Source organism: Aptenodytes forsteri, unplaced genomic scaffold (genome assembly GCF_000699145.1).
Source record: "Aptenodytes forsteri isolate BGI_AS27 unplaced genomic scaffold, ASM69914v1 Scaffold3, whole genome shotgun sequence".
In the NCBI taxonomy this organism is placed as follows: Eukaryota; Metazoa; Chordata; class Aves; order Sphenisciformes; family Spheniscidae; genus Aptenodytes; species Aptenodytes forsteri.
This window is the reverse complement of record NW_008795283.1, coordinates 2183661-2194791: the sequence shown is the minus strand read 5'-3', so window position 1 is coordinate 2194791 and position 11131 is coordinate 2183661. Positions and strand designations below refer to the sequence as shown.

At 46.3% G+C, this 11131-nt stretch overlaps 1 protein-coding gene across 1 annotated transcript in view; it reads left to right on the top strand.

Moving 5' to 3' along the window:
- Positions 1-6021, top strand: part of PLEKHD1 (pleckstrin homology and coiled-coil domain containing D1) — a 27338-nt gene extending 21317 nt beyond the window's left edge. Inside the window, exons 9-13 of the mRNA XM_009279281.1 lie at positions 873-1051; positions 1797-1929; positions 2999-3143; positions 5105-5254; positions 5853-6021. Of these exons, the coding sequence (XP_009277556.1) occupies positions 873-1051; positions 1797-1929; positions 2999-3143; positions 5105-5254; positions 5853-6013 (768 nt within the window). The 3' untranslated portion in view covers positions 6014-6021. The remainder of the gene's footprint in view (positions 1-872; positions 1052-1796; positions 1930-2998; positions 3144-5104; positions 5255-5852) is intronic.
- The last annotated feature ends 5110 nt before the right edge of the window (positions 6022-11131 follow it).

Sequence of the window (11131 nt, the reverse complement as noted above, 5' to 3'; positions counted from 1 at the left end):
TTTGAAACACCCACCCAAACACATTACCCTCACAAGCAGCCAAACTGAAGCTTTCTGGTTTTGGTTTTTTTTTTTTTTAACTGCAACTCCCTAAGTCCTGGTGGAAATTGGAGCAGCAGAGAGGCATTCCTTGTTCACAGAAGGGAGCATGGTTCCCAGGGAATCATGTACCTCATGGGAATTTAGGAAACGGAGTGTTGTATTAAACCCTTTCCTTACTTGGTATCACTTTGGTGGATTGGTGGAAAGTGGCTTTTCTAAATGTATATTGTTTGTGAAATTTCCACACAGCTGCCCTTCTGAAGCCTCAATGTCATCCTTAATGTTCGTGTCAGATCCCGCAAGTTTGTCCAAAAATCTGTTGCTGATGTTCCTTTGCCCGCAGTTATGGGTATGAAAAAAGAACTGGAAAGCTAGGGAAGGACCATTCATGCCCTAGTTGCACACCGGACCAAACACTTCACAGGAAAACAGCATGATATGTCCTATTGCCCCGCAGTTAGAAGTGCCACAGAGGGGATGCCTCTAGTTCACGCTGAGAAGCAAGGTGATGAGGGAAGGCAGGGAAGCTGCCTGCATCAGTGATGCACTAGGGAAGCACAAGGCTCCCGTCCCTGAGCTGGGTCCTTACTAGCATATCATGTCAAAGGAGCCTGCAGGTTCTCGCCCCCTTGCATAGCGAAGGCTATGGTGGAGGCTTGCTCCTCATGAGGCAGATACGAAATGAAAACCAGATTTTGTTGTTCCTGTTTTTAACCTGAATGAGGCATGTGGACGTAAGGATGGAGGGACCCAATAGTGAGGAGCCAGGCAGGAACAGGAGCGGAAACGTTAGACTTGGCTGATACTCACAATCTCTGCCCTTCTTCAAGGAGCTCTCCCTGGAAAAGCAGCAAATGCTGGAGATGCTGGAAGAAAATGAGAGCCAGCTCCCACCTCCAACCAGCCCCAGCAAGGAGCAAAGCCCCATCTGGGGACTGCACTGCAGCCTGCAACAGATTGAAGAGAAGATGCAGCAACTTCTGGAGGAGAAACTTCTGGCAGAGAAGAGGTGAAGTGGGGGCAGGGGCTCTTACAGAGAGAGGGATGTGGGACAAGATGCGATCCAGTGTGAAGAGGGTGGGGGGAAAAGAGGTAGTTTTCCCCCTCACAGGTGGGAGGCAATCAGAAAGGGTATGGCTAAATATTTCCAGGCTTAAAATTAGGACCACTTCAAAACTGTTCCCCTGTTTATCCTGAGACCTGCAGAGAGGCAAGATCCTTTATAATTTCTGTTCTTGGGTGCGGTAAAGGGAAGAGGACACTTCTGCCCTGCTCAGGCTTAGTGGTGCCAAATGATGTGACTATCTGCTGACTTGCTTTTTGGTTGCCAACACAAGACAAGTCTGGAAGCTTGTCTGGTTCCCATGGCAGGAGTTCAGGTTATAAATGCCTCACAGGGGATGGAGTGAGGCAGGGCAGCTGAACTCCTTGCTGCCGCGTGGGCCTGCTCCTTTCAAATCAGGACTTAAGCATGTGAGTCCATTTGGTGTTCATGGACTTGTCCATGAGAAGTGTTTGGTACTCCTGGACCTTGTCTGGGGGTTGAGAATGTTCCAGTCAAGAACTGTCCACCTGGCTTTCTCCAGCAATGCCTGTGTTATTGAAGTGAAACACAGACAGTGCTCCTGTCAGCACCTCTTTGCTCAGGGCAGCCAGGTAGTTAAGCATGCCCCATCATGACACTGAGCCCCTTCCTTCCTGTGAGTTGTGCTGGGGTGGGAACGGTCATCTTCCTTTGCTGTGTCATGTACCAGGATGAAGGAGAATGAGGAACGGTCCCGAGCACTGGAGGAGGAGCGGGAGTTTTACTCTTCCCAGTCGCAAGCACTGCAGAACTCGCTCTCGGAGCTGACTGCGGAGAAGCAGCAGACAGAGAGAGACCTCAAGGTATCTCCTGCATATGTCGCATATTGCTGTCCCTGGGCCCAGAGTTCTCTCATTTTCCCTTTCAGTTCATCCCCTATCAAGTGGGAGACTTGGTTTTATTTTGTTTTCATTTTGTTTTCATTTTGTGGTTGCAAATCTTCATTTGCTATGCTTCATGTCATGGTAACACATGAAGTTGTCGTGTTATATCTATGTAGCACTACTATTTATTTTCTCATTCTGAGGTCTGATTAACCCATTCAGTCTTTTCATTTGCTACTGTGAAAGCATCATCTAAAGATGGAGGGAGGAAAAAAGTAAGAGGAAAGTAGACACAATCAAGAATAAAGATTCTTTCAAAGAAATGCTAATATATACATTGCAGAACTGAGCAGAAATCTTACCTCCTCACTTGTGCTCAGAGAGTCAGTCTTAAGATTTGTAAATCTTCAAGAACATCTGCATGAACTTGGGTTCAAAAGCAGAGGAATGCAGGTGATGTCACTCAACCTCCTTCTACAACTATTTTTTCCAAAAAAAACCCCAATTCTTTTTTCTGCACCTCCAAGATTTTTCTTATCCTGTAACCTTCCACTTGGCCAAACTAAAGCTAAGTTGACATAAGCTGTATTAGTTATTCTCATTTGCTAAGCTACTACTCAGTTTCAGAAACAAAACACAAGAAAAGTTCAAAATAAAGGATAACCTAAGTACTGTACACCCCTTTGTGGGAATTGACAAGTCCGTCTCAGCTGGAAAATGTCCTCCTGTTCCTGCTCAGCTGCAAGCACAAATTCACATGTTGAAATACCATTTCTGATTCCATATGGTTCATACAATGAGAGGGAAGCTGTGAAAATGAAAGTCGGAGTAAAGGAGAATTAATAAAATAATCTGGACTTCAAATTCAGATTCTATCTGAAGACAAAAGGAACAACTTTTATGTTGTCTTACAATATTTCTATTGGTTTTCCTTACTGTTGTCTTTTCATTTTCACCTGCCTGTTGGGTCCCTCACAGACCTTGTGAGTTAGCAGGATGGTTTTTGAGATGCAAGCTGTTTTTCAGAAATGCTTATTCTCTTCCTCAGGCTGAGGTGAAGGTGCGCATGGATCTGGAGAAGAGACTGAGAGAAGCTGAGGAAGCATTGCAGAGCTTGGAGCAAGGCTTAAATTCTCTGGATTGCAACAAGGAGAAAGAGGAGAAGATGAAAGCAGATGTCAGTAACTTGAGAAGTAAGTCAGTCATCTGTCCTCTCTACTGATGAGCAAACTCTGAGAGAGGAAATATTCCTACCCATCTTCCCAGACACAAAAAAGAAGTTCCCAAATTAGCAAAGCTGCACATAATGTGCACTCCTAACTCCTTGTACCTCAAGCACACCTCCTTTTTGAGGAGCCAGAATGTGCTATGCAGGCACTTGGTGTTTTGTCCTCAAAGGAGGGCAAAATTATCCCAGACTTCCCTGTTGAGTGGAAGACAAACCTAGGGGCAGAGATGAGCAAATGCTTTCCAAAATGTCAAACAGGGAAGCTGTGGCAGAGCTGTAAAGACTGACTAGGTCTGAGTTAGTGTCCTCTGATTCTCCTCAAGATAATCTTTTTTCAGCCTTGCTTACGAGAACATCAGCAGTTTAAGGAGCGTGGTTGCTGTAGCAATGTGCTGGTAGGTGACCCAGCAGGTGAAGTTTGGATCCTTACTCAGAGCTGAATCAGGGCATCACTGCTGTGCTGAGACAACTGCAGTCCACAGGTCAGATGTAAGACTCAGGTTCCTCACAGCTTATGCCTGTTTCTTTGCCTCTTTTTTTTTTTTTTTTTTTTGGTAAGATGGGGCATTATCCTCGCATCTGGCTTGAGTCAGGTTTGGGAATTTACACTAGCAGCTTTGATTGGGTGCAATTTTGCTTGTTTTCCATCCTCAAATATAGCGCAAGTGCAGGGGGAAGCTGTTATGAAGGTGCTGTATCTGTGTAGTTAAGGCTTCATTTCAGTGAAAGGTGGATGTATTGTCCAATATAGAAAAGTCAAAAAGTCCTGTAGCATTCTGAGCACTGTTATATATGCAAATATAAATACAGGTATAAATAGTTTTAATATACTTATTTTATTTACATATATTTATATATGTAAATTATAAATATCTGTATTATTCAGTAGTTTCTACATCAGATTTCTAAACTGAGACAAAAGGGCACGATTCTGAGCTCTGCACTGGCTCAGAGCCTTGGTAAGAAAACAGAGCTAAAGTGGATGAGCTGAGCTACCTGCACAGGGCATAAGTGAGCAACCTCTAGCACTGAATGTCTCCTGACACTCATTTCCAATCTTAGATTTTGGGGGATCTTTTCTTCAAAAGAGTAAAAATGTACCGATGAGCAAAATGCTAGAGAAAGTGAGGGACCAGCAATGTTTTCTTTAACGTCAGTCCCAGCACAGATTGCCTCAGTCTTTCCAAGTGATTCCTGCAGCTCTGCCCTGCCTTTTCATGTAAGAGTTGGGGCGCGTTAGCACATGAGCCGTCTGAACAGCAAGGGACCAGCAACAGGCAGGAGGACAGCAAGACTGGAGTGGCAGAAGATATGTCAGTTAGACCATAAGAGGGGAAATGGGCCAGGAAAAGCAGCTTGTGTGGCAGATTGGGACAGAATAATGTTGTCAGAGTTTGGACATGGGGCTTTGCGTGGAGCCTGTACTGTATGTACGTATGTGCTAGTATTTGCTATGCTATTAAGAAATCCTTGGCCATGTATGGCCTGGGTGTGTGTGCCCGTGCTGTCAACACCTCCCTTTCCGCAGTTAGACTTGACTGGTTTTAGAAGTCCTTCAAAGAAAGTGCGACGAGCAAGGCTTCAGAACCCTGTGTTGCAAGAGATTTGAGAAGTTTTACCATAATATCAGGGGCTTTTGGCAGTTGAACCATGAGCAGTTGTGGGAATGATTGATGGAGAATGGATGGGTTGCACTTCTTTCTATAATTTGAGTATGCACTTGTTGGGGACTGGAAGTTTTTGTCACTTTGAACTTGTTAATTCTGATGATATTCTGGAGCTTCATGAGTTGTTGTTCATGAAGATCTAGGGAGGTATTGAACATCATTACCTGGCTCAGCCTGTCAGTGAGTGCAGTCCCTTGTGACTGGTTCATTGCTTGAAGTGCCTCTCCTGTCCCTGCTCACAGTGGTGTCTTCTCCTCAGAGTTCTTTGAAGTGTGCATCCGCAATGCTGAGCTGGAAGCCAAGATGCCTGTGATCATGAAGAACTCTGTGTACATCCACAAGGCTGCCACTCGTCGCATAAAGAGCTGCCGCTTCCACCGCCGGAGAGCCAGTGCTTCATGGAATGACCGTAGGTATCGGGCAGCTTCTTACTCTATATCCTGCAGGAGCAGATATGTGCAGATGGGGCTGACAGAGCAGTAAGGTCTGCAAATGTGGTTCATATTTCATATTCCCTAGTAGTAGAATGGAGCTACAGAGAAACTTAGAGCTTCCTTACCCAGAAAGCAGGCACTGAGTCTGTGTACCCGTTGCCTGTCTCTTCATGTGTGTTGAAAGGTAACTGCTGTGATCGTCCTAGGCCCCTAAAAAAACATGCTCAAAGCTGACTTCATCTGAATGCTTAATCATAGACTGAGTTAGGTTGGAAGGGGCACCTGGACATTGTCCAATCCAGTGCTCAGAGTGGCTACCTGTGAGGTTCGATCAGATTCTATGTAGAACCCTAAATCAGAGGCAGCTGTAAAGAAGAAAAGTATGTTTCCATGCTGTCAGCATTTTCCTCCTCTGAAAATATTAAGGTGAGGATGTTAGAATGCAATGGTTAGCTCATCCCTTGCCAGGCTCTCAGTCATGTTGATCCCATGGCTCGTGCTCTAGTGAAGCTTTGTCTTCAGTTTGTGTCCCTGACGGAGAGTGCTGACCTTTCTGTGCTGCTGTTGTTTCAGTGAAGCAGTCCCAGTCCTTCATCTTCTCGCACGCAGAAGCTGAAAACATTGAGGAGCTGAAAGAAGCAGCCAAAAGACTGAGTCGGGACCAGCATTTCAGGGAAACTCTCTATCATATCATGAGGTCACAAAAGAATTCTGCTTTGGGGGATGAAAAGTGACTCTTGTTGGGAGGGGGCTTCTGATCTCAACTTGTCATTCAGCTCTGCAAAAGTTATGCCATCGGACGCTAGGGTCAGAAGGGAGATTTGCCCTTTGGTGGGGACAGTGGGGGAAAGTTATGTGTAGGCAATTCCCTCAGTGGCTCTGCTTTAGTTTGAATGCTCCCTGTAGCCTGGCAGACCTTCTCTGCTGAACACTCCAGATCTGTTTGCTTCAGCTGCTTACGTTAAGCCACGTTTTGCCAAGATACCACAGTCAGTGTTAAAGTGAATCACAGACCGTAGCTTAGGAAGTGCCTCTTCTTTCCTTTCCTGTCTAGTCTGTCTGGCAAACACAAGTGCTTCTGAGAAAGCCCTTTATCAGCCTATGCTCCAGCTAGTATAACCTCCCCAGTTGGACACAGCTTACCCTGTTCTGCCTGATCCCCTCTGGGAAATGGCTTGCTGCACACCCCCAGTCAATCAGCAGCTTGGTGGGGCATGTTTCCTGGCACACTTCCTGAAGACGGCAGCAGTCCCAGCCTCCCAAGCACAGGCGATAATATCAAACACAGGACCACCTCTTGATGCTACATCGTTTCAAGCAAACGGTAGCAATACAAGGTGAAGACAACCTGAGGATGCTGTGGATTTGGCTGCAAGAAGGATCATGTGCAGAGAAGAGCTTATAGGTAACTCAGCGACATCGATGCAAGCTGGAGGGAGGGTTGCGTTGTGTTGACTGTGGGCAGAACATCCTGGGGCCACCTTTGCACTTTTTTTGCATTGCGACATCTGGCTGTGTCACTGCCAGAAGGAGGAGAGCTATGTGCTGCAGAAGGTGTTATCTATAGGCAGATTCAGTGTGGAGGAGCCTTTGACTCAGCTCTGATGGTTTCCTCATCACTTCTGTAAAACACGCTGGAGGACAGGTGGGTGAGGAGTGTCCAGCAACACTGTCCACTACCACTTGGAGAATTAAACATTGTCAGCAGCAAGCTGTCAGGGCTGTGGAGGTGGGGAAAGTCATCTCTGTATGTGCTGCATTGAATAGCCTGCGTCCAAGGCTTTGTACTGCTCTCTACCAGTCCTCTTAATTGCAATCCAGGCTACCTCAGTCAAACTGGGACCTCTGGCAAGTCAAGGCTGGACTGGGAGAGGCACTGTGGACAGCCTATTCAGAGAGGGGCTTCTGGCTGGCCTCTGGCCTCTCCCAAGTGCTCACCGTGTGCTTAGTGTAGGGGAGTATTTGCCCTGCCTGTATGTTACAGGAGAGGAATCACTTTGTTGTGGAAACCTTGCAGCCTCTCCCACCTATTTTAAGCAAGCAGCTGGCTAATAATTACCCATGCTATAGTGACAGCACTGCCTGGTGTGCTTACAGAGCACATGACAAGCACACTCAGACTGATGCTGTTATCCCCGTGGTATAAATTGGGAAACAAAGGAATAAGCAATACAAAGGTGAATGAAGTTAGCAGCAGAGGTACAGTTAGGGCTCAGGGGGTCTTAAGTGCAGATTTATTGGGGCTTTCAGGGTTGTACCCCTCATCAGTACCCCTGGGTATTACATATGTCCAGTGACACCGGGGTAGCTCCTTACCTGTCCCATGCAGACTGTGACACTGTCCAGTCCCAGGCTTTGGCTTCTGGCCACCTAAGTCATTCCCTACCAATTCAGTGCTGTTTCTAGGGAGAAATCAGGGATGAGGCTGGGAAGGGAGCCCTGGCTTGCCAGTCAGAGGAGAGGCGTTGATGCTGGGTGGAGGAGCATACTGGGAGGGTGTGATGCTCCTGGAGGGAGTCACTCTGGTGTGATCAGAGGAACAGCATTGAAGGCACAGCCTGTACTTTCCATTTCAGGCAGTTGCTGACCAGTATCCTTCTGCCAGGCAATGGGAGGTTTTATACAATCAGAGGGTCCAGCACTGAAGGCTGACATTTTTGTGGTGACAGGTGATACGATAGGAAAAGAGAATTTGCATCCCTCCTTAGCATACCTGATCCTTCTGTGTTTTTTCCACTCGTGGTTGCGTGCTAGAAAGCCACAAATGAATTCTTGCTCCTACAAGGCTGAAGGGCTGTGAGAAAGCAATACAGAGCTGGTTTTCCCCTTTACACTGTCCTCACATCATCTCTGGCTATTTTCCAGTTACAAGGTCTATATTATGTGGTGCTGGAAGGGACAGAAAAAAGGACAGCCAGGCAGCGTGTCTGTAATTCAGGCAGTTAGTGTAGCTTGTGAATGCAGCACCTTTGATCTGTTACCATCAAAAGCCGCAATATCAGACTTTACTGAAGTATTGTACTCGGGAGGTAGCCACATTGGGTCTTCCTTTACTGTGCGTATTGACAGCAATAAATAAATAAAAGTTACGCTGACACTAGAGTGAAATCCTGTCTGTTCTTGATACACTGTCACTGAACTGATGTTAAATTGCCTCTGCAGGAGTTGAGACAAATCATTGCGACATGCTCATTTACTGCCACTGTACTTCCTCTGCTTCACTGAGCTGTTGTGTTACGTGCTTAACATCACCTCTAAAAGGACTGGCTGTATGTAAAATGCTTTCACCCTTGCTACCCAATTCCACTTTTAAAATGTGTATAAAGTTAAAGCCAGGATGTATCAAACCTAAAGAAGAAATCTCCCACTTGCTTACCTGAAGCCAGTGAGCAGCTCTCTGTGTAACCAGCAAGGCATGCCCTAAGCCACCTGCAGTGAGGTGCTTGCCATCAGTTGTTCCTTGCTGCAGATACTAGTCCTGCAGAGGAATCTACTACCCCGTAAGCTCCCTGGCCGAGTCAGCACAGAGCTGGGTCTATGCACTATAGCATCTTAATTGACTGTCTCCTTATTCTGTTTGAAAGGACACAGAATTACCGATTTCAATGTTATCTCTGTATTTTTAATGCAATGCAGTAACAGGAAGATGGCTTAGGGAGCAACCCACCTCTGTTCAAATAACCTTCACTGGTAATCCTGGGTCAGATCGCTTTTTCCTACTGGGAAAACCGGGAATGAGATGAGAACTCCTTCCACTGAGGAGAGTTCCCTAAATTGTTCCCTCGTGACCAAGGGTAGGAGAAGATATAGGATGGTTTGCACCTCTAAGATTTCTTTTCAGAAGCTGCAGAACAGCTAGACTGGGTCTGAAAAGCCTGTGGCCATTCTTCCACCACCTCCACCTTCTGGCTATCACCTGGGAACTTCTCCTCCTGTTGTCCCCTTCAGAGACACTTTAAAACATGGTTTCATTTGCAGACACTGCCAAACAAGAAGCCTGCTGATTCTCTTTTGTGTTGTCTGGCCTGCTTTTCAGTGTGAATGGTGGCTCCTGCTAAGGTCAATTCAAGGGTTAATTTCATCCTCTACACAAGATGCACGAAGCCTCCAGGCTGTTCCACACCGGGGAGTGATTCCTGCTGAAGGACAGGGCTTTGGCGCTCCCCTGGTGCTCACTGCCCCAAGGCTTTGCTCTTGCACAGAAGTAAATGGCAGAGAAAGGAAGGCAACGCCAGCCCCGCTGCCTCCAGTATGTGCTGCTTCTAGAGCAGAGAAAGTGGACAAGAAATGGAAACTGCCCTTAGGGTCAGAAGTCAATAATAAAAGATAAATGGTTGCTGGTATGTGTTATGCATTGCTGTGCACAGCACACAGGGGACACAGGCTGGTAGCAATTTTCAGCTACAAAGTAATGGCTTTTTTTTTTTTGCTCAAGATGGTAGGCGGGCTTTCTGCTTAGGACACTAGTGTAACATTGATGTACCTCTTTGGAGGTAAGATGATAGTTTTTCACGGACATTGTCTGTTTTGAATGCTTTTTCAAGCAGTCACTTTCTGTGGTTAGGGGAAGGACAGAGGATGGCTCATGTTGTGTCTAGTAAGGAAAAGTTTGCTCTCAAGAAGGTGGCCATGCTCTGAAAGTTTTGTCCAAGGCTTAGCTTCAGGCAGGTCCTGGGGCTTGCCTGGAGACTCAGTGCTTCGTTGTGCTGGTGTGACTGTGAAGGATGCTATTCTTTTCAGCATCTTCCACCTGATACACTTGGCAGAAGGATAATTCTGCAGTTTTTCACCTAGTCCACACACAATTTGTTACCCATCTAGTCTGAGTTGTGGTCATGAATGGGAGAAATGACTGAGCCAGAGGAATTGGCCGTAGTCAGTCACCTGAGAGCTGGGTCTGAGGTGGCTTGTTGGGATGACAGTCACCATAAGTGGGGCCAGGTGGGACCATGAGCTCAGCAACCACATGCAGTTTGTTGAACCTGCAGTGCCTTTTTGCTCACTGAGATAACATCCCTTCTTCTATATTAACTAACTCGTTTACTTCTTACTGCAGGCTTAACTCTAAAGCTGAAACGGAGAAAGATCCAGCTGAGTACTTGGTCAGGTCTGAGTCCTTTCTGCTCCTTTTTGTCAGCAGTACTAAGTGGAGGACATGCCGTAGTGCTGGAACCAACATCTCATTTTTCAATGTTGGCAGATCTGGCACTTCAGAGGAAGAAAAATTATAAAGGCCATTTTGTGGGATTAGCAAAGGCACCTTTTTGCTAACTCAGAGGTGTTGCAATAACTAACTCAGCAGGGTCATGTGTTCTTATTTTGCTGTATTATAAAAAGTGCAAACTTTGCATTGCTTAAAATAATAAGTGAACTTGCTTACCCTTGAGTTCTTCTTGACTGCACCCCTGCCTCAAACGTCTCTGTGGAAACCACCCAAGAGCAGAGGAACAGGTCCTCTCCTAGAGCTGCTGCTCCCATTGGTTTCTTCATCGTTAATTCTGGGGGCAGGAGAGGGCCTACAGTTTTCCTCTGTACGTCAGCGGCTACCTGCAGGAGATGCCAGACCCTGCTCCTCTGGCATCAGGAAAACAGGTTCTGGTTTTTGGTGGTTTTTGTTCTAAGCTCTGCAAAATAGGAGTAAATATTTTTAGCATCTCCATTTTAATAAGGGGGCTTGAAAATGAGCTGTTTACGGTGGGTGTGAGAAAACTGACTCGCTGCGATGGGATTAGGCCCTGTTCAAAAAAGGTGCTGGCGCTCTCAGTCCTGATGGAAGTGTGGCTGGAGGCTTGTGTTAGAGTCACTGCTGAAAGCACAGCTGCAAACAGGGTGATAGCACTTACAGTAGAGTT